Source organism: Mustelus asterias, chromosome 5, assembly GCF_964213995.1.
Source record: "Mustelus asterias chromosome 5, sMusAst1.hap1.1, whole genome shotgun sequence".
NCBI lineage: Eukaryota > Metazoa > Chordata > Chondrichthyes > Carcharhiniformes > Triakidae > Mustelus > Mustelus asterias.
The window spans coordinates 117,119,852-117,147,539 of record NC_135805.1 but is presented as its reverse complement, the minus strand read 5'-3'; the positions used below and the strand labels follow the sequence as shown (position 1 = coordinate 117,147,539).

Here is a 27,688-nt window from a genome sequence, read left to right as displayed (position 1 = left end):
CACTTCTCCGAGACCATCACGATCCCCATGCCACCCGATCCTTTTCTTGCCATCCCTCACTAAACAATCTCTCCTTCCAGAGTAACTTTGTTCAGCACTCCTCACCTTCCACTGTTTTTGTTCTCCACCAACTCCAGCATGATGCTGCAACCACCAACTAAAGTTTATTTATTAGTATCACAAGAAGGCTTACATTAACATTACAATGAAGTTACTGTGAAAATCTCTGAGTCGCTACACTCCGGCACCTGTTCAGGAACACTGAGGGAGAATTTAAGCATGGCCAATGCACCTAACTAGCATGTCCTTCGAACTGTGGGAGGAAATCGGAGCACCCGGTGGAAACCTGCGCAGACATGAGGAGAAGGTGCAGACTCCGCACAGACAGTGACCCAAGCCGTGAATCGAAACTGGATCCCTGGCATTGTGAGGCAGCAGTGCTAACGGCAGTGCCACCATGCCACCCTGTTGGCAGTCTCATGACCTCCAGGTACATGAGGCACTGGCCACCAATGTCAGATGTGCCTCGAAAGTTAACCAGTCAAAACTGTCAGGTGTCACAAACCATGCTGACGATACCTGTCAGAGTGTCTCAATTTGAAACATTGGTTCGCGGTGATGTATAATTTTTTTGGAATATTAGAAAGTAAAACCCGAGAGAGGAACCAGTTCAGTTGTTGTATAAACAATTAATTAAGAATATTTATTAACTTATAAAAAGGAAAAATAAACAACAAAAAGGATTAGGTACTCTAAGACACTTATGATCATGAATAGCTAAACACACCCAGTTTATGTAGAAATTAGCCCTTGTTCCAAAACACATCTATGATCCCTGAACTCACTAAGACTTCCCTTTCCGAAACAACATCCAAGTTAAGCAACTCTAAGTCAAATCCGACTTATAGTTACCACACAATACAATGCGGATGCTCCAGTCTGGGAAATTTCTTTTCCTGGTAATGATATTTAAACTGCCTTTACAAAGGTTCCCTGCAATGCCTTGGCTCTAAGACTAAGATGCAACACTATAGCATCTCTCAGAAGTTAAAGATGTTATGCGACCCCTTGTCCATGAAATAGGTCCTAACTTCCTGGCTGTGAGCTGTTTTTATTAATTAAGATATCAATGATATAAGGCATGACAAGTAAATGGAGTTGAGATGTCGGCCAACCATGATCTAATTGAATGGTGGAGCAAGCTTGAGGGGCTGAAATCATAGAAACCCTACAGTGCAGAAGGAGGCCATTCGGCCCTTTGAGTCTGCACCGACCACAATCCCACCCAGGCCCTACCCCCATATCCCTACATATTTACCCGCTAACCCCTCTAACCTACACATCTCAGGACTCTAAGGGGCAATTTTTAGCACGGCCAATCAACCTAACCCGCACATCTTTGGACTGTGGGAAGAAACTGGTGCACCCGGAGGAAACCCATGCAGACACGAGGAGAATGTGCAAACTCCACACAGACAGTGACCCAAGCCGGGAATCGAACCCAGGTCCCTGGAGCTGTGAAGCAGCAGTGCTAACCACTGTGCTACCGTGCCGCCCTGGTGCAGGGGGCAGGGATTTAGATTTTTGGATCATTGGGATCTTTTCTGGGGAAGGGCTGACCTGTTCAAGAGGGACGGGTTACACCTGAACTGGAGGGGGACGAAAATCCTGGCAGGGAGATTTGCGAGAGCCACTCAGGAGGGTTTAAACTAGTTTGGCAGGGGGGTGGGATCCAAAGCAGTAGGGAGACAGAAGAGAAGTTTGAGGACAGCACAGACTGGGTGGCACGGTAGCACAGTGGTTAGCACTGCTGCTTCACAGCTCTAGGGACCTGGGTTCGATTCCCGGCTTGGGTCACTGTCTGTGTGGAGTTTGCACATTCTCCTCGTGTCTGCGTGGGTTTCCTCCGGGTGCTCCGGTTTCCTCCCACAATCCAAAGAATTGCTGGTTAGGTTGATTGGCCATGCTAAAATTGCCCCTTAGTGTCCTGAGATGTGTAGGTTAGAGGGATTAGCGGGTAAATATGTAGGAATATGGGGGTAGGGCCTGGGTGGGAATGTGGTCGGTGCAGACTCGATGGGCCGAATGGCCTCCTTCTGCACTGTAGGGTTTCTATGATGATTCTATGAAGTTAAAGAGAGCACATTAAGTAGTAAAGGCAGTGTCAGTAATCCTAGAACCAGACAGATCAGGCAAAAGCACGAGAGAGAGCAAGGGAAGTCCAGATTAAACTGCATTTATTTCGATGCAAGAGGCCTGACGGGCAAGGCAGATGAGCTCAGGGCATGGATGGGTACATGGGATTGGGATATTATAGCAATTACTGAAACATGGCTAAGAGAGGGACAGGATTGGCAACTCAATGTTCCAGGGTACAGATGCTGTCGGAAAAGTAGAACAGGAGGCAAGAGAGAAGGGGGAGTTGCACTTTTGATCAGGGAAAACATCATGGCCATACTGAGAGGGGATATATCCAAGGGTTCGGCCACTGAGTCTATATGGGTAAAACTGAGAAATAAGAAGGGGGAAATCACTTTGATAGGGTTGTACTATAGGCCCCCAAATAGTCACTGGGAAATTGAGGAGCAAATATGTAAGGAGATTACAGCTCGCTCCAAGAAAAATAGGGTGGTAATAGCCGGAGATTTTAACTTTCCGAACAATGACTGGGACAGCCATAGTATTAGAGGGTTGGATGGAGAGAAATTTGTTGAGTGTATTCAGGAGGAATTTCTCATTCAGTATGTGGATGGCCCGACTAGAGAGGGGGCAAAACTTGACCCCCTCTTGGGAAATAAGGAAGGGCAGGTGACAGAAGTGTTAGTGAGGGATCACTTTGGGACCAGTGACCATAATTCTATTGGTTTTAAAATAGCTATGGAGAATAATAGGTCTGGCCCAAAAATTAAAATTCTAAATGGGGGCAAGGCCAATTTTGATGGTATCAGGCAGGAAATTTCAAAGTTAATTGGGGGAGTCTGTGGGAAGGCAAAGGGATGTCTGGTAAGTGGCATGCTTTCAAAAGTGTGTTAACCAGGGTTCAGGGTAAACACACTCCTCCTCGAGTGAAGGGCAAGGCTGGCAGAAGTAGGGAACCCTGGATGACTCAGGATATTGAGGCCCTGGTCAAGAAGAAGAAAGAGGCACATGACATGCATAGGCAGCTGGGATCAAGTGAATCCCCTTGAAGAGTATAGGGTTGTAGGAGTAGAGTTAAGAGAGAAATCAGGAGGGCAAAAAGAGGACACGAGATTGTTTTGGCAGATAAGGCAAAGGGGAATCCAAAGAGCTTCTCCAAATACATAAAGGGCAAAAGAGTAACGAGGGAGAGAGTAGGGCCTCTTAAGGATCAACAAGGTCATCTATGTGCGGATCCACAAGAGATGGGTAAATGAATATTTCTCATCAGTTATTTACTGTTGAGAAAAGCATGGATGTTAGGGAACCTGGGGAAATAAATAGTGATGTCTTGAGGAGTGTACATATTACAGAGAAGGAGGTGCTGGAAGTCTTAAAGTGCATCAAGCTAGATAAATCCCCAGGACCTGATGAAGTTTATCCCAGGACATTGTGGGAGGCGAGGAAGGAAATTGTGGGTCCCCGAGCCGAGATATTTGAATCATCGATAGTCACGGGTGAGGTGCCTGAAGATTGGAGAGTGGCAAATGTTGTGCCTTTGTTTAAAAAGGGCTGCAGGGAGAAACCTGGGAACTACTGGCCAGTGAGCCTCACATCTGTGGTGGGTAAATTGTTGGAAGGTCTTTTGAGAGACAGGATCTACAGGCATTTAGAGATGCAAGGACTGATTCGGGACAGTCAGCATGGCTTTGTGAGTGGAAAATCATGTCTCACAAATTTGATTGAGTTTTTTGAAGGGGTAACCAAGAAGGTTGATGAGGGCAGTGCAGTTGATGTTGTCTACATGGACTTTAGCAAGGTCTTTGACAAGGTACTGCATGGTAGGTAGTTGCATGAGGTTAAATCTCATGGGATTCAGGGTGAGGTATCTAAATGGATACAAAATTGGCTTCTTGACAACTGGTTGCAGAGAGTGGTTTTTCAAACTGGAGGCCTGTGACCAGCAGTGTGACTCAGGGATCAGTGCTGGGTCCACTGTTATTTGTCATTTAGATTAATGATTTGGATGAGAATTAAGGAGGCATGGTTAGTAAGTTTGCAGATGACACTAAGATTGGTGGCATAGTGGACAGTGAAGAAAGTTGCAACGGGATCTTGATCAATTGGGCCAGTGGGCTGATGAATGGCAGATGGAGTTTAATTTAGACAAATGTGAGGTAATGCATTTTGGTAGATTGAACCAGGGCAGGGACTTACTCAGTTAATGGTAGGGCATTGGGGAGAGTTACAGAACAAAGAGATCGAGGGGTACATGTTCATAGCTCCTTGAAAGTGGAATCACAGGTGGACAGAGTGGTGAAGAAGGCATTCGGCATGCTTGGTTTCATTGGTCAGAACATTGAATACAGGAGTTGGAATATCTTGTTGAAGTTGTACAAGACATTGCTAAGGCCACACTTGGAATACTGTGTGCAATTCTGGTCACCGTATTATAGAAAGGATATTATTAAACTGGAAAGAGGGCAGAAAAGATTTACTAAGATGCTACCAGGACTTGATGGGTTGAGTTATAAGGAGAGGCTGGATAGACTGGGACTTTTTTCTCTCGAGCGTAGGAGGCTGAGGGGTGACCTTATAGAGGTCTATAAAATAATGAGGGACATAGACAAGGTAGATAGTCAATATCTTTTCCCAAAGGTAGGGGCGTCTAAAACTAGAGGGCATAGGTTTAAGGTGAGACGGGAGAGATACAAAAGTGTCCAGAGGGGCAATTTTTTCATACAAAGGGTGGTGAGTGTCTGGAACAAGCTGCCAGAGCCAGTAGTAGAGGCGGTTAGTTACATGGGTACGATGGGTATAGATGGATATGGGCCAAATGCGGGCAATTAGGATTAGTTTAGGGTTTTTAAAAAAAAAGTGTGGCATGGACAAGTTGGGCTGAAGGACCTGTTTCCATGCTGTAAACCTCTATGACTCTACTCCTGTTCAAATGTTTGCGAAATGTAGAATACAATGCTTCGAATACAATGGACACAGATTCAATTGGATGTTTAAATGGGAAATAATCTCTCAAGATGTCAATATTGAGCTCTATCAACAAATGATGGAGAATTAGGATTCAAAAGGTGAAAAGCTTTTTTGGACAACAAACTGGGAGAACATATATGAGCTCAGTGATTTGTTCCCCTTCTATTTATGAAAACTAATTGTAGCAACTCAACATTTTACATGTTTACGTGTGTGCATTGTTGTAGAATGCAAAGGACATATCCTGATTTTTTTTTAAAGTATTGCTAAGAACTGATGCAACAAGGAAGATGCTATTTTGGTGTTTTACCATTGAACGGAAGAAAGATCAGAAAGGAGCTCCAGCCAAACACACACAACTCTTTGCTGATAGATAGTGAACGTATTTGGTCAAACATAATGCAGAAAATAATTCACTTTGCATCTCAGGCAGTACCTTTTTTATGCTTCATACATGAAGTTTCCTTGCCTTTAATTGTTATTTTTTGCCAGGTTCCTGAAAGTGTTTGCTAATCATTCATTAAATAGGCAGAACAGCTTCATAATTTCATTTGACAGTTCCTCCCATCCATTGAATCCCAACAGTGCAGAAGGAGAACATTTGGCCCATCGAGTCTGCACCGACTCATTGATAGAGGATCTTACCCAGGCCATCTCCCCCGCCCTATTCACATAACCCAGTGCATTTACCATGGCTAATCCACCTAACCTGCACATCTTTGGGCTGTAGGAGGAAATGGAAGCACCCAGAGGAAACCCACATGACACCCACCGACAGTCACCAAAGGCCATCAATAAGGCTCACTCTCTAATCTAGAGAGTGAGTCTTCGGGGAAATAGTTCATAGTGTTACTTAATATTGGATGTTGTTTGGGTAAAGGGGTGTCTCAGAGTTCAGATAAAACGTCGGTATTTGGGGATCAAGGGATAGTTTCATGTAAAATGATGTGTGCATAGTAATTAATATCCTTAAGGGTCGTAGAGTATTATAGTCCTTCTTGTTCTGTGTGTTTTGTTTTTTTTCCAAGTTAATGAATATTCTTCAATTGTTCACACAATGACGACTGTTTTCTCACTAGGTTGTACATTGTTCCTCACATAACACCAAAAAAACACATTCACCACTATGGACCAATGTTCCAAGTTAGCGTTCTGGGTTTTGGGATACCCTCACATTTAGCATCAATGTGGTTCATAACTCGATCTTCCTTAACATTCAATGGCATTATCATTGCTGAATCCCCCCAGTATCAACATTCTGGGGTTACAATTCACCAGAAACTGCATTGAACCAGCCATATAAATACTATGGTTACAAGAACAGGCCAGAGGCTGGAAATCCTGTGGCGAGGAATTCACCTCCTAACACCACCAAGATCTGTCCATTATTGACAAGGCGCAAGTCAAGAGTGTGGTTCAAGATTCTTGACTTGCCTGGATGAGTGTGTCTCCAACAGCATTGAAGAACCATCCAAGACAAAGCAGCCTACTTAATCAGCATCCTATCTACCAATCTAAACATGATGACCACAGTGTGTACCATTTACAAGTTGCACTGCAGGCTCATTGGGGTTTTTCTAACCCGCAGCCTCAACGACCTCCGAACAAGGGCATTGGCCATGGATAAAGGACCACCTGCATATTTCACTCCAAGTCACACAACATCCTGACTTGGAAATATGTTCTTGTTTCTTCACCACTGCTGGATCAAGATGCTAGAATTCCCATCTAAAAGCAATGTGGGAGTATTTCTCCCACAAGGACTTCAGAATTTCAAGAAGTTAGCTCAATTCAATAGTCTTGAACAATGTTCAAATCCCTTGAATGAATTTTAAAAAGTATTATATTTTAATTCCAGCACATGCAAGTATAGTTCCTTACTCATGACCATAAACAGAAACTGGTCATATTAATAAAAACTATCCTTCTATGCAGTATTGTGAAAGTAAGAAAGCAAAGTACTGTAGATGTTGGAAATGAGATTTAAAATGGAAAATCCTCAGCAGTTCAGGCAGCATCTGTGCAAAGAGAAACAGAGTTAATGTTTCAGGTCTGTGATCTTTCATCAGAGCCCTGAAAGTATTTTTTTGTATAACATGAAACTGTTTTAATAAGCAAATTGCAACAAGCTCTTTGACCGCAATCTGCTGTTCCATTTCTTGCAAGATCTTTGATGTAATTGTGTTTATCAGCATGACCAGGAATGATTATAGGCTTTAAGAATTAATACTGATTTTCTTTATTTTTGTAGCCAAGCAGAACACTAGTCATGACGAGCATGCCCTCAGAGTAAGTGCTAGATTTCTTTTTGTTAATTTTTATTTTCCCTGAACCTTAATAAAAGCCTATGACCTTGGAAAGTTGGCAGCTGTATGCTATGGTATGTTCAGAAAGAAGCTAGATTTAACGTGATAAGAAATGTATTACGCTGAGTTGAAAACTTTGTGTAAAGCAGTAGTGAATTTTTCAGTTCTTAGTTTTCAACACTTGTTGCCTGAAGAGGGTTTTCACTTTGTACACATTAATCTCTATAATATTGCTTTGAAATTGTTTTATTGCAAGAAACCGGAGATGAAATAAGATGCCGCCCATTGAAACAGCAGCAAACTGTCCCATTTTTCAAACTGAACGAATTTCTGGTTGTTTTTCTCTTTGTTTCCTCCAAAACCCTCTTGAGGACAGTGATTCCTGGTTCAGTAAGTAGAACCCAGACGTAATACATAACACACTTGACCTTGGCAAACTAAATGTTGAATTCTAACTTATTTAGATCTCAATTGAACTCCTGTTTTTTTAAGGTAATATGATAAAATTAAAGTCCAACGTCTGTGTAACACCATCCAGGTTGTAAAGAGTAAATAATGAAGGAGTGATAAAATGATAATGTTTTGGAAGTTTCCAGGTTCTGGAACTGGAGAGATGGTGGGATCTTCTCTTCTTAGAGATGATCAGTGCCTGGCACTTGTGTAGCAAAAATATTACTTGCCAGCCAAAGCCTGACTGTTACCGAAGTCTTACTGCATATGGGCATGGACTGCTTCAGCATCTGAGGAGTTGCGAATGCTGCTAAATATTGTGCAATCATCAGCAAACATCCTTCCTTCTGCCATTAAAATGCAAGGAAGGTCATTGATGAAGCAGCTGAAGATGGTTGGTCCTCAGTGATGTCCTGAAACTGTGATGATTGACCTCCAACAACCACAACCATCTTCCTTTGTACTCAGTTAATATATTACACTCTGCCCTACTAATAATGAAATTAGTTGTGCTAGATTCTAAATCTCACTCTCTTCTCTAGACTATTATTGCTCAGTTAGCCTGGCTAATTCCTCTGGTTCCTCTTGTTCAGGCACTTGAGCAGCAGCAGCATTTCCTGCATCAAAACCATTTTTCTGCAGCTGATTCAGTGTGGTTTCTTTCTGAGTCACTGAGCTGTCTGATTAGCCTCCTCATCTAATGTGAATCATGGTTGAATCACATCAGCTGGTGTATGAATTTGAATTCCTGTAATTGGTGCTCTCAGACATGCACAATACATTCTTCTTGAGTTCTTCTTTCCCATCCAATTCCTGTGTTCCTTGTAAAGGATTCAAATGCTTTATTTGGAAGTTTTCCATGTATTTTCAAAAATTCTTCTGCTGACTCCACACTTCCCCCATTCTCTTTGTAGCCTCCAGGCTATGATATCTCTCTTGCAATCTCCCTTGCCTATCCACAGGTGAACACTGGACTGGCTACCTCCGGTCATTAACTCCTCCTCTGTGGATCTATGTCTAATTTTCTAGCTCTTGTTTATGAAGTGTCTGATTTATCTTGTATTTGCATATTGGCTGCAATGTGAACCCAAGCCCACCGCTCTTGCCTTTCCTCCAGTCCTTTTATAGAAACATAGAAAAACTACAGCACAATACAGGCCCTTCAGCCCACAAAGTTGTGCCGAATATGTCCCTACCTTAGCGATTACTAGGCTTACCTATAACCCTCTATCTTACTAAGTTCCACGTACTTATCTAAAAGTCTCTTGAAAGACCCTATCGAATCCGCCTCCACCACCGTTGCTGGCAGCCCATTCCACGCACCCACCACCCTCTGAGTGAAAAACTTACCCCTGACATCTCCTCTGTACCGACTCCCCAGCACCTTAAACCTGTGTCCTCTTGTGGCAACCATTTCAGCCCTTGGAAAAAGCCTCTGACTATCCACTCGATCAATACCTCTCAACATCTTATACACCTCTATCAGGTCACCCCTCATCCTTCGTCTCTCCAAGGAGAAAAGGCCGAGCTCATTCAACCTATCCTCATAAGGCATGCTCCCCAACCCAGGCAACATCCTTGTCAATCTCCTCTGCACCCTTTCTATGGCTTCCACATCCTTCCTGTAATGAGGCGACCAGAACTAAGCACTGTACTCCAAGTGTGGGCTGACCAGGGTCTTATATAGCTGCAACATTATCTCACGACTCCTAAACTCAATTCCTCGATTGATGAAGGCCAAAACACCATATGCCTTCTTAATCACAGCCTCAATCTGCACAGCTGCTTTGAGCGTCCTATGAACTCGGACCCCAAGATCCTCCTGATCTTCCACTCTGCCAAGAGTTCTACCATTAATATTATATTCTGCCATCCTATTTGACCTGCCAAAATGAACCACCTCACATTTATCTGGGTTGAACTCCATCTGCTACTTCTCCGCCCAGTCTTCCATCCTATCAATGTCTCGCTGCAACTTCTGACATCCCTCCACACTATCCACAACACCTCCAACCTTTGTGTCATCAGCAAACTTACCAACCCATCCCTCCACTTCCTCATCCAGGTCATTTATGAAAATCACAAAGAGTAAGGGTCCCAGAACAGATCCCTGGGGCACTCCACTGGTGACCGACCTCCATGCAGAATATGACCCATCTATAACCACTCTTTGCCTTCTGTGGGCAAGCCAGTTCTGGATCCACAAAGCAATGTCCCCTTGGATCCCATGCCCCCTCACTTTCTCAATAAGCCTTGCATGGGGCACCTTATCAAATGCCTTGCTGAAGTCCATATATACTACATCTACTGCTCTTCCTTCATCAATGTGTTTAGTCACATCCTCAGAAAATTCAATCAGGCTTGTAAGGCATGATCTGCCTTTGACAAAGCCATGCTGACTATTCTTAATCATATTATACCTCTCCAAATGTTCATAAATCCTGCCTCTCAGGATCTTCTCCATCAACTTACCAACCACTGAGGTTAGACTCACTGGTCTATAATTTCCAGGGCTATCTCTACTCCCTTTCTTGAATAAAGAAACAACATCCGCAATCCTCCAATCCTCCGGAACCTCTCCCGTCTCCATTGATGACGCAAAGATCATCGCCAGAGGCTCAGCAATCTCCTCCCTCGCCTCCCACAGTAGCCTGGGGTACATCTCATCCAGTCCCGGCGACTTATCTAACTTGATGCTTTTCAAAAGCTCCAACACACCCTCTTTCTTAATATCTACATGCTCAAGCTTTTCAGTCCGCTGCAATTCTGCACTACAACCACCAAGATCCTTTTCCATAGTGAATACTGAAGTAAAGTATTCATTAAGTACCTCAGCTATTTCTTCCGGTTCCATACAAACTTTCCCACCGTCACACTTGATAGGTCCTATTCTTTCACATCTTATCCTCTTGCTCTTCACATACTTGTAGAATGCCTTGGGGTTTTCCTTGATCTTGCCTGCCAAGGCCTTCTCATGACCTCTTCTGGCTCTCCTAGTTTCCTTCTTAAGATCCTTCCTATTAGACGTAAACTCTTCAAGATCTCTAACATTACCCTAGCTCCCTGAACCTTTTGTAAGCTTTTCTTTTCTTCTTTTCTTCTCTTCCCGTTCCACATCCTTCCACCTCCAAGCACACCCCATTCCACATGTCCCCATTGCCCTCTATCTCTTTTCCTATTGCATCCTAGCCAGCTTTTTCCCCTGCTCGCACCCCAGGCTTGGAAGGCTTGTGCCCTTCCTATGTTCTTCATTTAGCATCCCCTGTCTTGCTGTCGAGTGCAGCATCCACAATTTTCTCACTTCTAAAACCAACTGTGTGCATCTCATCAATGTATTTGTCTCAAATGTTTGAGACAGGGGAAGCAATCTTCCGGCTGTCCACGCCGGCGGGATCTTCTGGTCCCGCCGATAGTGCACCCCCGTTGCATGTGGTGGTGCAGGCAGGATCAGTGGGAAATCCCATTGACAGAGTGGGACCAGAAGATCCCACCACCAGCCAACGATCCGCTACCTCCCACCGCCAAGAAAAACATCGCAGGGAGGCCAGAGAATCCCGGCATATGTCTTTTGGCACGACTTCTCAGAACCATTTTACTCGCTACCACTGATGATCTTCAAACCTTAATGTTCCTGTTACCCTTGAGGTTGTCTCCTATCTTAACCTGTGATCTCCACCCATAACCTCCAACTCCATTTTATGAAGTCTGCTTCTGAACTCTGATCCCCTTGGCCACTTTGGTCAGAACTAAATTTTTTGGCCCAATGCTTGTCCAAAATGTTCATAGCTCTCTCTGTTCGGTCTCTGGCCCCCATCCTGTTTGAATGGAGATCATTATGTGCATGTCAGAAAATTCACTTATATATTGTTTCCTTTCAGGAATTACCCTGATCTCGAACTTCCCCCTCTTATCTATGATCCTTGAATATATAATTACCTTTTTATTGTGTGTACATCCTTTGCTTGATATTTCTGGCTTCTCTTCCCGATCATGCAGTTATCTCCAGTGTTCCCCAAAGATCTTTCTTTCACCTTGTCCTATTTCTCAGCTACATGCTGTTTGGGGAGGCACAGTAGCACAGTGGTTAGCACTGCTGCTTCACAGCTCTAGGGACCTGGGTTCGATTCCCGGCTTGGGTCACTGTCTGTGTGGAGTTTGCACATTCTCCTCGTGTCTGTGTGGGTTTCCTCCGGGTGCTCCGGTTTCCTCCCACAGTCCAAGAATGTGTGGGTTAGGTTGATTGGCCATGCTAAATTGCCCCTTAGTGTCCTGAGATGCGTAGGTTAGAGGGATTAGTGGATAAATATGTAGGGATATGTGGGTAGGGCCTGGGTGGGATTGTGGTCGGTGCAGACTCGATGGGCCGAATGGCCTCTTTCTGTACTGTAGGGATTCTACCTCGGTGAAATTTTCTGAAAACACAATGCCAGTTTTCACATGTGCACTGGCAATATCGAATTCTAACTCCACATCTCTCTCTCTCTCTGCAAATTGGCAGGCTGCTTCTCCAATATTGAAACCCTATTCCTTTTTTTCACATCCTTCTATGGCCTCAACCCTCACCATCTCTGTAACCTCCTACAGGCAACCGTCTGCACTCTTCAAATTCTTGCCTCTCAAGTATTCCTCATGCTTTCAACTCCTTGGGCCCTAAGCTCTGAAATTTCCACCGAAACCTCTCTGATTCTCTCTCCTTTCAGGTCCTGCTTAAAACCTACTTCCTTGACCAAGCTTTTGGTCATCTTACCTGTTCCCTTGTTATGTGGCTTGGTAATATAATTTTTTAATGAAGCCTCTGTGAAGAGTTTTGGGATGTTCTATTACATGAAAGAAGTTTGTGGATTCTCTTTAGTTTGGCTTCTTCCTTACCAGTAGCATGAAACTGCCTTGGCTAATGTCACCAATGATATTCAGTGTGATGATGACCACATACTTAGCCGCTCTATGATCTGATTGCCTCATCTACAACATTTGATACAATCTGCCATGTCTATCTCTTTTGAAGCGACCAGCCTTGCATGGCTCCACTCGTATCTATCGAATATTGTCAGTGCATCTCCTGCGATGACTCCTTTTGATACCTCAGCCACATAGTTGCCCTCAGTAACATTACCCATTGACACTGAGTTAGCTTCTGCATTCATGAGCTATTTTTTACTGCAACTTAGCATCAAGAAGGCCAGAACCATTGTTTTCAGTCACTGTACAACATTCCATTCCGTTGTCGCTGATTGCACCCACTACCTGGCCACACAGTCGGGCTGACCAAGACTATTCTCAACCTTGGTGACATGTTTGACCTTGAACTGAGCTCCAAGGCCATTTATTATTCATCGTGAAAACTGCTTCCTTTTACCCCTGCAGAATTGCTTACTTCATCCATTGCCACCACCAAAACCCTGTTCCATGCTTATGTGAACTATTCCAACACTTTCCAGGCTGGTGTCTCATCCATTATCCATGAACAATTTTCTTCACGACATCCCATCCCACATCGAGTCCCAGTGTCAACTGGCTGTCAGCCGTGGCTCAGTTGACAGCAATCTTGCCTCTTGAGTTGCAAGGTTCCAAGCAAAAGAAACCAATGCTGTCAGTGCAGTGCGGTAGAGGTGCCTGCTCTGGTGGAAATGAAAGAGCCCTCAGCACTATTTCGAACAAGAGCAGGGGAGTTATCCTCTGTGTACTAGCCAATATTTATCCCTCAATCACATCATCCGTACAGATAATTGGGCCATTATCACATTGTAGTTTGTGGGAGTTTGATGTGAGCAAAATTGGCTGTCACATTTCCTGCATTGCAGCAGTGATTGCAGTTCAATAGTACTAATTGGGTATACAGCACTTTGAGATGTCTGGTGGTCATGAAATGTGCTTTATAAATGCAAGGCTTTCGTTCTTTCACTTGTCTATTGTAGCCATTTTCCTGAGCAACACTCGCCCTTCAATCATAGGATCTTACAGCACAGAAAGCCATTTAACCCATTGTATCTGACAGCTCTTTGAAAAAGCTTGTCCAATTAGTTTCACTTCCCTGCTCTTTCCCCATAGCTCTATAAATGTCTCTTTTGAAAGTATGTATCCAATTCCCTTTTGAAGATCACGAATGAATCTGTTTCCATCACTTTTTCAGATTGTGTACTCCAGATCAGAACAATTGGCTGCTTTAAAATCTACTCCCCATTCCCCTGGATCTTTTCATTAAATGACCTTAAATTTCTGTCCTCTAGTCATTGTCCCTCATATGAGTGGAAACAATTTCTCCCGACCTACTGTATCAAAATCCCTCTTAATTTTGAATACTTCTGTTAAATCTCCCCTTAATTGTTAGTGTTGTTAAATAATCAAATTCAAAATACTTCTCCACATTTATAAATTCCGAATGAACTGCAAGATGAAGTTTTAATATATAAGATTGCATTCAGAAGTACGATTAAAACTAGTCAGAGTAACTCTCTTAAATTATGCATCTTTGACTCCTCACCAGTTTAATAATTGCAGACGGCAGTGAAGGGTTAGTCTTGATGAGACCACCTCTGCCTTAATAAAAGTGATCATATCGACCACATCTGCCTCCTGTGCCTAATAAGGTGTGAAAGGCAAAGAGAGAAAACAAAATGTGCACACAACAGCACAACATTCAATTCACCATGATCAGTGGTGTAGGATCATCTGCTATCCCTTGCAATTTCATTCGTGTCTCACTTCTGACGCAACACGTCAAAACATCAGAAACACAGGAAAAGCCGTAATTTCACGCTTGTTTCTTTTAATATGCAAGTAGGAATTTACAAATGCCTGCCAAAATTTGTTCATGAATAGCAGTTAACTTCTTGAACACAAAGTTTGTTTATTCAATTTAAATGAAATTTATGGTCTTAAAGGGACAAAGTGTTTAAAAGTGGCTGCAATTTATAATGCTATATTAAACTATATGGTGGGAGAGGTGGTGACACAATGGTATTGTCACTGGACTAGTAATCCAGAGACCCACGGTAAAGCTCTTGGGACCTGGGTGCCAATCCCACCATGGCAGATGGTGAAATTTGAATTCAGTAAAAATCTGGAATTTAAAGTTGAATCGTGACCATGAAACCATTGTCGATTCTTTAACATGAGAAAATTGAACCATTACCCCTTAACATTCAATGACACTGCCATTGCTGCATCCTCTATTGTCAACATCCTTGAAGTTACCATTGACTAGAAACTGAATTGGGCTAGCCATATTAATATTGTGGCTACTATTAGAGGCTAGAAATCCTCACCACCTGACTCACCAAGGCCTGCAAGACAGAACAAGTCAGGAGTGTGACAGAATACTCTCCACTGCCTGGATGAGCTCAGCTTCAACAGTACTGAAGAGGCTGGACACTATCCAGGACAAAGCTACTGCGTGATTGGTGCCCCATCCATAAATATCACACGGAACTATAAAAGGTCGTGAATGTAGCCCAATCCATCATGCAAACCAGCCTCCCATCCATTGACTCTGTCTACACTTTCCGCTGCCTCAGCAAAGCAGCCAGCACAATTAAGAACCCCATGTAGCCTGGGCATTCTCTCTTTCACCTTCTTCTGTTGGGAAAAAGATACAAACGTCTGAGGTCACGTACCAACCGACTCAAGAACAGCTTCTTCCCTGCTGCTGTCAGACTTTTGAATGGACTTACCTAGCATTAAGTTGATCTTTCGCTACACCCTAGCTATGACTGTAACACTACATTCTGCACTCTCTCATTTCCTTCTCTGTGAACGGTATGTTTTGTCTGCATAGCGCGCAAGAAACAATACTTTTCACTATGTTAATACATGTGACAATAAATCAAATCAAAAAAATCAAATCGCTCCATCACCAATGCAAGGTGGCAGCAATGTGTATCATCTGCAAGAACTCATAAAAACTCTTTAGAATGCACATTCCAATCCGATGACTGGTACCACCTCGAAGGTCAAGGGTCAAGAAGGGATGCATGGGAACAGCACCACCTGGAGGTTGCCTTGCAAGTCACTTGTCATCCTGACTTGGAAACACATCGCCGTTCTTCACTGTCGCTGGGTCAAAATCCTGAAACTCTCTCCCGAACAGCACTGAGTGTACCTCCACAGTAAGAGTTTTAACAACACCAGGTTAAAGTCCAACAGGTTTATTTGGTAGCAAACACCATTAGCTTTCGAAGGAGCAGCGCTCTGAAAGCTAATGGTGTTTGCTACCAAATAAACCTATTGGACTTTAACCTGGTGTTGTTAAAACTCTTACAGTGTTTACCCCAGTCCAACGCCGGCATCTCCACATCACGTGTACCTCCACCACAGGGATTGCAGGCATGGGCAATAAATGCTGGCTTCACCAGTGACACCTTTATCCCATGAATGAATAAAAATATATATTGTTATGTACTAAATAATGAATTTCATGACACAATGCTCTCTGTCACTATAAAATAACATATCATTGGCCTTCTCATGCATATTACAAAAGGAAATCTGTTGACACAAATGAACTTTGACCTTTCTGATTAATGTGCATGTTTTAAAAGTTGAAGTTGTGTATTTTTAAAACTTGAGGCCGTTTGCATGAACTGTGCTTTATTATATTATTATTGCGCTGTCATTGTGGTTAGGTTCGGTTGGCCCATGTAAACTGCTCATAAAATTTCACAGCAATTCTCTGACAGTGTATTATTTCAAATATTTTTTGTATGTTTTTTTAAAACAGGAATCAGATCATTATAATTCAAATTGTGAAACAACTCGGTGGCTTTCTGTTCTCAGACCAAGTGACTGAAACAACAACTCATGTCATAGCAGGACACCCACGACGCACTTTGAATGTTTTGTTTGGAATTGCCCGAGGGTGCTGGATTTTGTCCTTTGACTGGGTAAGCTAACTTTACAGAATCACCCATGTTTCAGTGTATTGTTCCAAATCCACCCACAGAGAAAGGGTGAAAGAAATTAACAAGAAAAGCCCTTTATCGATTGACACCCCTGTTCCTTAATAAATCCTGACTGCTAAAACAATTATCACCTTTATGCTGCTGTTCGAGGTTTAGTTTCTTTTTCCAATTTTTAACTTTCTCAACATTATATCCTTCTGTAACTGTTGTAATCTAAACATGTGAACATCTACTTGCTCAGTATAGCCCTTGCCAACGTCCTTGATGTTCACCCTAGAAATATATTTATTTTTCGTTATGCTCCCAAGATAGTTATGATTCCATTTTTTTTCCCTTCTTTCTTCCACCTCCCCATACCTCTGACTAAATTGTGTCAAATTAAAAGAATTACATGTCTTAGAATGTCATAGAAACCCTACAATACAGAAAGAGGCCATCCTGCCCATCGAGTCTGCACCGAACACAATCCCACCCAGGCCCTATCCCCATATCCCTACATATTTTACCCACTAATCCCTCTAACCTACGCATCTCAGGACACTAAGGGACAATTTTAGCATGGCCAATCAACCCAACCTGCACATCTTTGGACTGTGGGAAGAAACCGGCGCACCCGGAGGAAACCCACGCAGACACGAGGAGAAAGTGCAAACTCTACACAGACAGTGACCCAAGCCGGGAATTGAACCCAGGTCCCTGAAGCTGTGAAGCAGCACTGCTAACCACTGTGCTACCGTGCCGCCCCAAAATACATTTTGTATTTTGAACTTAATTGGACCAATATATTGAAACATTATTGTTTGGAGGGGTTGCCCTGCTCAGTGGAAAGGAATTCTGATTTTGTTGTGATTGTAAAATTGCCCTTGCCTGTTAGTAAGTGATACCAGTAGGGGGCATCATTTCCAATATTAAGTAAGGGCCAGAATTTGCTCAAGCAAATACACTTGCATATTTATGTTTTTTAAATTTTCCGCATGACAAGTTGCTGAAAGTATGAGCTATAGATACAAGGAAGGACTGAGACCAAGTATGAGGATTCAGTGTAAAATCAGGTACAGAAATTAAACTAAAGCTTGGATCAACAGAGAGAAAAAACAAAATAGACGTTTTTTTAAAAGCTCCAACGATTGGAGACTGCAGGAGTGAGATTGCACATTTTTCAGTGCTGGAGAGGTTGACTGGCAGTAATTCACAGTTAAATCATGAAAAGGCACTTGAAATTACAGACAAGACTTTCTGGGACGAGTGTAGCATACAAATACAGCAACTTCACACTGTTCAATTGTTATGGTCCAGGAGGAGACTGATAACTATTTTCAAAAAAGAGATGGATTTCCCAAGCAACCAACAAAAAGAACCAAAGGACAATATTTCTCTTTTTAAGACATTTACTGTAGAGCATAAGCTAAAATCAACATAGGTCAAAAATTAGTTAACCAGTAATTGATACATCAAATTAAAGGAAAAGGTAAGTTTTGTATTAACTGACAAGCTTAACGGAATGCATCCTACAAAATGCTTTTGCTCTACGCCACACTTCTGGCAGATATGTAGCAATGAAGTAATTGTCCCAAAGTCACTCCCAGCTCTCCAGAGTGGCTTATGTCTTCCTGCCACACCAGGTCAAAACTTCCAATGCCCTTCAACAATTGTTCCACTCTGCCTGAGTTTTCCCAGATACAATTATCACAACCAAGGCACACTCTTCAAGAGCCCCTTTAATTCAGTCCCCTGTCTTTTGAACAGAAATGAAACTCTTAACAATATCCCACTTGGTCACCATCACAAAACAGTTCTCCCTGTTTGTCCACTGGAGTAGCTCCCTTGTTCCTGCATCTCAGTTGCAGCTGTCCTATTTTGTGTGATATTCTGAAAGGTGTTGTTTGATAATTTGATAATTTGTAATAATAATAATTTGTAATTTGATACTTCTGAGTTTTTCTCCCCATGGCAACCAGATCACATGGGCATTGCTCTGAAGTGAGCAATGTTTAAAAGGGACATTTTAAAACCTAATTGTCTTTTGAAATTCAGTGTTCATCACACAGTGCACTTGAGCGGTGAGGTAGAGAGCACAATGCTATTTTTGCCAAGGTAATGCTGTAAGCTTGAAAGAAACTTTTGGACATTCATGTTTAACCATGCATGTGCCCGTCATCGGAAGTACTTGTTCTGTTTGTGCACAAATAACAGTGAGCGCCACTGGCCCAATCATTACTTTGAGAGTAAAATCTAGCTCATTGATGTTTTGTGCTTTTCCTCTGGCTCTGTTGATAAATATGCCACATGCTGAGGTACTGAGGCCAGGAAAATCCACATTTGATTCCTGACTGAAGCTGATTTCGGCAAGTGTAGTCGTGAAACACTCAGGCTGATTCCTGGGCTGAGTGGCATTAAATTAAGCCTGATAGTGCTAATTTAGACAGCAATTTAGTGTATGCCGGAGCATGTTTGACCTATATAGTTAGCAATGCTGCAAATACCAGCTTGTTGTTGCTATACTTAACAGTCTTTTGCTGGGTCTTTATCTCATAATGCATGTGATGCTACCTGGGAAACTGCAAAGTACAAAGCAACCTGCATACTTATGAATCTCTATTTGTAGAAAGAATTGGGAAAATACATTCAAGTAATTAGATATTTGGACATTGACACAGGCACTCAATAAAAAACTTGCAAGTGTATCTGTATGACTACAATAAAATAAATCCAATCTTTTAACAGAAGCACTGAAATAATTAAGGCTTTTGTTTGTGCCAAAAGCATCTATGTGGTTTACACCAGCAAGATCTGGATCCCCTTAAAACTATATGAATTTCAAAAATGACCATGTATTTCCCCACCTAGAATCCGATCTTGAGATGCATTAACATTGCATTCAAAATATCAACATGGCAAGGACTATGTACAGCTTAGATACTGATATTGAGAGTGTGATATGTGTGCTCTTGGGAACCACATGAAGACAAGGAATAACTTGTGTTTCTAAATTTAAAAATCGAGTTCACCAACTTGAAGCAAATTTGTTCATTTATGATGGTAATTGATAAATGCTGGTGTTACTGTCATAGAGTCCCTGCAGTGCAAAAGGAGAGGCCATTTGGCTCATCGAGTCTGCACCAACTCTCCAACAGAGCAACTTACCAGGCCCTATCCCCCTAACCCCACATATTTACTCCATTAATTCCCGCTAATCTCCTCCGGGTACCCCAACAGTTCAAAAGACGTGCTGGTTAGGTGTGCTGGCCATGCTGAATTCTCCCTCAGTGTACCCGAACACGTACCGGAGTGTGGCGACTCGGGAATTTTCACAGTAACTTCATTGCACTGTTAACGTAAGCCTCCTTGTGACACTAGTAAATAAACTTAAAATAAAATACCTACACATTTCACTGAGACACTAAGGGGCAATTTCGCAAAGCCAATCCACCTAACCTGCACATCTTTGGACTGTGGGAGGAAATGCTAGTCTCTGGAGGAAATTCACACAGACACGAGGAGAATGTGCAAACTCTACACAGATAGTCACTCAAGGCTGGAATTGAACCCAGGTCCCTAGAGCTGTGAGGCAGCAATACCAACCACTGTGGCAATGTGGTGCCCTCAATTGGGCATTTACACCATGTATAAATATACGTAGTTTAGTTCAGAAATATATTTTAAGTTCATTTTTCTTGGTAATTGAGCATACTGTGATTTATATAATTTCTTCCATTACTAAGAAACAATTCCTTCAAGTATAAGAAATGATTGATTGAAAGGGAGGAATGGTCAGAATATGAGTGTAGTGGTTATGTGATTGGACCATTAATCTCGAGGGTTGGACTAATGGTCTAAAACATGAGTTCAAATTCCATGAAGGAAGCTGGGAAATTTAAACGTATTTAATTAAATAAATCGGTAATAAAAAGCTATTCTCAGTAAGGATGACTGTGAAACTATCAGATTGTAGTAAGAACCCATCTGGTTCACTATTGTCCTTCAGGGAAGGAAACCTGCTGCCCCAGCCCAATCTTGTCAACGTGTGACTCCACATCTACAGCAAAGTGGTGACTGTTAACTGCCCTCTGAAATAGCTCAGCACACCACTCAATTCTATTAAACTGCAATGAAAAGGTCTAATAAGGTTAAAACCAAACATCAGTATCAATCTCAACACAATAGAGATACATCCAGTTGAGTCAATCTTGCAAAGTCCTCCTCTCGGACAACTTGCGTCAAAATTGTGAAAACTGTCCCACAGACGAGTCAAGTAATGGCCTGACAATGCCCTAGACTCCTCCATCATCATACCTGGGTACCTCCTGCCGCATCAACAGCCTTAAAACTGGGCATCGATGAGCACTAGGCCATCATCAGCAGCAAAATTGAAGTTCACACAATCTGTAATCTCATAGCCCATCCTTTCCCTCACTCCATGATTACATCACACCAGGAGACCAAGCCTGGTTCAATGAGGGGTGCAGGAGTGCATGCCAGGAGCAGCACTGAACACCCCGCCAACCACATTAAACTTTAATTTTCTAAACCATCAGTGTGGTTGTAACGTGTACCATCTGCAAGGTGCATTGCAGCAACCTACTAAGGCTTCTCCTGCAGCACTTCAACATGACCTTGAAGGACAAGGGAACAGGCGGATGAAGACACCACAACCTGTAAATTACCCTCCAAGTCACACATGATCATGATTTGGAAATATATCACTGTTCCTTCACCAGGAAACCCTTCTAAGCCTTGTTCAGCACTGTGGATGTCATCCCCCATGTAGCAGTCAAAAACGCAGCTCACCACCACCTTTTCAAGGCAAGCAGCAATAAGGGATGGACAATAAATACTGAACTTGCCAGCTACACCCTCATCACATGAGCAAATAAACAAATGTTTAGTGTAACACAGAAAAAACATGAGCACAGACAGCGTGCTTTTAATCTTCTGTGCTTTGACATTTCATGATTCTATGCAAATATTAGGCCTTTGAAGACAGTATTGCTCCAATTAGCTGCAGTGATTAGCAAAAAAGGATATGAAATCATTAATCCAAATGGCGAAAGTTTATATTTTGAGCCACTGACAACTTTTCATCACATGAATGATTATAGCCCAAGGGTGAAATAATTTATTTTTATTGAGGAAATAAAAGTATTGGTGAAATGCGGTCGTTCAAAGACCTTGAATAAATAGTCTGAGATTATAAAGTCGATGACATATTTTTGAACATGCTAATTCAATCAGCAGATTGAGATGGCTGCAGATAGTTGTCAAAAATATGGTCCTTTGACACTTTACCAGTGAAAGCTGAAATCAGCACGTGAGATTTATGCAAATATCAGTAAACTTTTGACTGCCAATACTGAAACACGGACTATTAAGGAGCAAACTGTATTCTACAGTAAAACAGCAAATACAGAGTTTCCTAAATCTCTTATTAGGAATCTGATTTAAAAAATATACAGTTCAAAATAATTCATAAAGAACATGTTTAAGTAGAACTTTGTTTCTCTCCACACACGGTGCCAGACCTACTGAGATTAATCCAGCATTTTCTGTTTTTTATTACATATAAAATGTTTCTTGGCAGCTTAAAGAAATTTTGAAATGGCGAGCATAAATGTCAAACTAAAAAAGGGGATAACTGCCATATACACTGCAAAATGTTTTAATTCCATCGGAGTTGATATTAGTGAGATATGAGATAATTTTCACCTTCACTGCCTGAGCAATAAACTGGTGGAATCGGTCACCTACTTATTGTGAAAGCTGCCAAATTTTCAAGTTGATGAGATTGTGAGGTCTTCACCCTGCAAAGAGAAATTTTTAATATTTGTAGTTTAATTATTACAGCCGATGCTGCAGTTGTACACATTAAATCAAGTATGGCACTGTAATCAGTTAGCTAGAAAGATGCCTGTTTTAGCAGAACTGGCTGGAATAGGGCCCTGTCTAATTAGTTATCTCATGACTTGAGTTGCATTGTGTTGACTCAAGTAGAACTCAGACCCTGCAGTGTCTCGAAGGATATGGAGTATTATGAGATGAGTAGAGGTGAGGAAAGCCACCTTGCTGTTTCAGTGGGACCTGCAGGAACGAGATAGAATCATAGAATCCCGACAGTGCAGAAGGAGGCCATTTGGCTCATCAAGTCTGCATCAACCTCAATCCCACCCAGGTCCTATTCCCATAACCCTACATATTTACCCTGCTAATCCCCTGACACTAGGGTCAACTTAGCATTGCCAATCAACCTAACACGCACATCTTTGGAGTGTGGGAGGAAACTGGAGCACCCGGAGGAATCCCACGCAGACACCGGGAGAATGTGCAAACTCCACACCGACAGTGACCCGAGGCTGGAATTGAGCCTGGGACCCTGACACTGTGAGGCAGCAGTGCTAACCACTGTGCCATCGTGCCGCCCTTAACAAGAGATATTTGAATTTAAATAGAAATTTTAAAAAGATCCAGTATTGTTCATGCTCAAAATATAAGGTATTTCACTGAAGCTGAAAAAAAACTAAGAATCATCACAATGACCTGGATTTTGTGGTGTCAGCAGTGACATCACATTCAGTGTTCACCTCGATTTGATGTCAGAGAGTCCCCATCCCCTACCTGCAACCTCTAGAGGGCGTATGAGAATGTAGCAACCATGGACCAACTGACCGTGCTCCTGAGGGTTTGTTATTTCAAGCACCAGTGACAGGACTTCACCACCCAGATAGGTGGTTTGAATCAGGAGCTACTTACTTGACAGATCTGCCTCAGTAAAAAGTTCCCGATAGGACCCAATTTTTGCTCCAGGGAGACAGATGCAGGATGGAGTTTTTCCACCAGATCCAGATGTAGTTCAGAGCCGCTCACAAGGGTGGTTGGGTCTCAAGCTGGGCCCGTCTCTGTTCTTTGGGGCTTCATGCCAATTGTTTGCTCTTATTTTAAGCCCTCTATTCCTCTACCCCCTCATCACCGACCCCTCTGCTGAAGTAAATAGAGCTTTGCCATCCACTCTATCCAGGCTCCTCTCAATTTTGTACATCTCATTAAAGCTCTCCTCAACCACCTCTGTTTCGTATGGGGCGTAAAGAGACGATACACATCTCTTTAACCTGTGCTTAATGCTCCCTCCACTCACATTGTCTGTACCTTTAAGACTTGATCAGCTGTAAAGACTCACATTCCAATCATTATTCATGTAAATTGAGTTTGTGTCTTTGTGCCTTGTTTGTAATCAGAATTCCCACCCACCTGACGAAGGGACAGCCTGTTCCAAAAGCTCGTGGCTTTTGCTACCAAATAAACCTGTTGGACTTTAACCTGGTGTTGTTAGACTTCTTACTGAAAATGTGACCCCAGCCTTTCAGGCGTAAGGGGCCTCTTCTGAATTTATGAATACATAATGAGGCTCACACCTTTCTAAAAGCAACTTTAAAATTTTTAAGCATCTTTTAAACACGAAACTTGGTAAAAATCTGATAAAGTTTGTTAAAAATGAAAATTGCTGACTTTTTAAGCACATTTTATCATACTTTGGACATCACTTATTAAAATGATTTATCTAATCAAAATTATTGCACCTTTAAAAAAATATTTACATTTTTAATTTTTTGTAGAATTATTTATGTTGACTTAAATATGATTTTTGAAAACTTTCTGATTGCAGCAGACTTTTTAAAAATTTTGTCTGATGCAGTAACTAATCAGTGTCTACATTGCCTGCCTTTTTCACCTGCATTGCTCTGGACTGTGCTGCTGGCTCTCGCTGCAACCCACGCTGGGGGGGATTCCTCCTTCAAGGCAGCCAAAGTTCTCGCCACTGGGATCACAGTAGGTTTATGCAGAGATTTATTCGAGGTCAGCGGCAAGCGCTAGTGCTGTGTGCAAAAGCTGGGCCACTAAACGTTGCTCGTCATTATTTTAATTAAAATTGAAACACAAAAGCAGACCAAACGTGAATCTGAGAGATATTGTAACAAACGAGGTTTGACATTGCAATTCATACATTGTTGAGGTTCCTGTTTGTTCACATGTTCAAGTTATTTACTTTGAACCAAACAAAGCTATCCCTGCCACTCTTGACTAAAAAATATCTTTAGATTGTTTAATTTTAATCGTAATATTCTGTCGAGTGAGAATACAGAAGGAAGCACCGTTTAAAAGAGGAAATTGATTTTTTTAAATTAAGGTCAGCATAATAGATATAGTCATGTAGAGATTCCTTAGTTTAGTCTGCCCCTTTATCTCTCATGTTTGCTTGGTTCACATGAAGTGTGTTTCAGATAAGATACTGATAGCCAACAAAAGCACTTTCAGCAAGCTGGCATTTTGTAAGTCCTGTATGGTTTCTATAATTTCACTCCTCTACATTTTTTAAACTGCGCTTTCTAAGATCCATGGCTGCCACTGAAACATTGTAACAGTTTCTTCTTTCTCGGAACTATTGGACGTAATTTGCAAAAATTGAGCAATCATATGCTGACATATAATTGGAACTACAATGGTCTATGAATGTATTTTGGAAATACAGCAGCATTGCTATCTTCTTTCAGTCTCGTCGTGAATATTAATGAGTTTCAATTGGAAAATATGACAGTGAAGGTTTTGCATGAGTATTAACATTGTTACGGTGATGGATTGAAACGATCACAAAATGATTTCAAGTTTTGGACCTTTTCTCCAGTAAACGAACACTGTCTAAACATTATTCAGTTGGCATATTACGCCGTAAACTGCAGATAACGTTGCCCGCACACCCTGCCTGTCCACCTGCCCACCTGGTTTTGTCCACCCCAAGGTACATGTACAAGTGGTTCCATTTACTCATGCTGCAGCTGCAGAGGGTACACTCCCCCACATAGGATGGGATTCTCTGGTCTCGTCCGTTGCGGGATCCATTGCGAGTGAGAACAGCAAATTTTAGCATTCTCGCCCAATCTCCATTCACTTTCAGCAGCATCAGAAAATCCCAGCCACGAATGAGGACGGAGAATTTTGGCCTTACAGTTACAGTGCCTTTAACGTCACAACCCGGGGATTAGCAGGAAACCACCTGATGTTCCGAGAGTAGAATCATTACAGTGCAGAAGGAGGCCATTTGGCCCATTGAGTCTGCACCGACAACAATCCCACTCAGGCACTATCCCCGTAACCCCACATATTTACCACACTAATCCCTCTAACCTACACATCCCGGGACACTAAGGGGCAATTTAGCATGGCCAATCAACCTAACCTGCACATCTTTGGACTGTGAGAGAAAACCGGAGCACCCGGTGGAAACCCACAGAGACATGCGGAGAATGTGCAAACTCCACACAGTGACCCAAGCCGGGAATCGAACCCAGGTCCCTAGAAATGTGAGGCAGCAGTGCTAACCACTGTGCCACCGTGCTGCCCCGAAGCTCTGTATTGATTACCCTAACCAAATGCACTGACCTACAAGCAGGCACTCAGATAAAAAAAACAGTTATGATTGTGCCATAAAGGGAAGTATCAAGTAGAAGCCAAGTGAGTTCCCACCTGAAGGGATAGAAAACTTGAGGACATTTCACCCCATGCACCCTCCTCTCATTAATAGATTTACCAACTCTGGTTCGATGTATTCCTGAAGATGTCAGCACATCACCTGCTGCCTGCAATCATCCTGCCCTCACATCCTATTGTTAGTTGCCCAATTTACCAATCCTTGCTGTGCATCTCCTTTCCACAGAGGTCTCTTGACATCAGCCGAAATGGCCGTTTTCCCTACACCTGATAAGTTTCTAAATAATAAGTTTGCAAAGGAAATTTAAAAGGAACAAAGTAATGTCCCTATGATTTTTCTGTTAGATTGCTCAGAGCAGTGTCCTGGAGAGTAACCGTTAATTCCTGGAGACTCCAAGAGATACTTGGAGAGTTGACAACCCTACTCGCCAATGACCAGTTGGTTCGATTACTGCAAGCTGAGGATAGATTGCCCTTACCCCCACTAAAAAGCTGTGTATAGCATCAAGGATCTTAAAACAAGATGAAGGGAAATTAACAATCAGGTTAATGCACTTCCCTGCAATGTTCTTGTATGCATCTTTTTTTAAACGAGTACTTCAATGGAATTATTTTTTATCTGCCGGGAGTTTTGGTGGTTTTTATACATTCAAGCTATGTGGAATATTTTGAAAAGGCACATTGTTCACATTTGAATGAATCTTTTTCCTCAGGACATGAGCACATAATTTAATCTGACACTTAAATGCAATGCTGTGGGATTATTACATTGTTGGAAGTGCCAACTGAACTGAGATCTCATCTACCAATTTGGATGAATGTAAAGGATTTCCAAAGCACAATTTAAAGAAGAGCAGGAAATTTTCCACGTGTCCTGTCCAGCATTTATCATTCAACTTACACTCCCAAAAACAGTTTAAGTTTCATTTATCTTGTTGCTTTCAGAGACTCTGGTGTATGCTGATTGGCTGTGAGGTTTGCACACACATAACAATATCCATATGGCAGAAGTAATTCATTGGCGTTAAGCACTTTGTGACATTCTGAGGATGTGGGAGCTGATATCTAAATGCACATGTTTTTTTCCCCTCTCCTATATTATTAGTCTAGACCAGTAAATAGAGATTCATGTCTCTGCTGATTCGATCTTGCACGCGAAAGAACTGTAGTTGCTACCCTTCTGAGTCGAGTGTAATCCTTCATAATAATTAATAGTGAAATTGTATCCTTTTGAACTCCACCGTATTTTTCTTCCCTCCTGTTATCATTTCATCACTCTCAAGCAAAGCAATCTATTTAACTGCGAATATGTGAGCACACAATGTACATATTGTGGCATTTGCTTGACTTGCGCACCATTTCCTGTGTTCAATTTTCTGAGACTGCAGAAGGCATACAATTACAAAGATGTATTTCATCAGTTTTACTCAAAAACAAGCCTTTGTTGTGCCAACA

The 27,688-nt window shown here is 42.2% G+C and overlaps 1 protein-coding gene across 1 annotated transcript in view; it reads left to right on the top strand.

Annotated features, from left to right (window-relative positions):
* Positions 1-27,688, top strand: part of mcph1 (microcephalin 1) — a 334,501-nt gene that overhangs the window by 77,241 nt on the left and 229,572 nt on the right. Inside the window, exons 11-12 of the mRNA XM_078213236.1 lie at positions 7,358-7,395; positions 16,579-16,741. Coding sequence (XP_078069362.1) covers positions 7,358-7,395; positions 16,579-16,741 — 201 coding nt within the window. The remainder of the gene's footprint in view (positions 1-7,357; positions 7,396-16,578; positions 16,742-27,688) is intronic.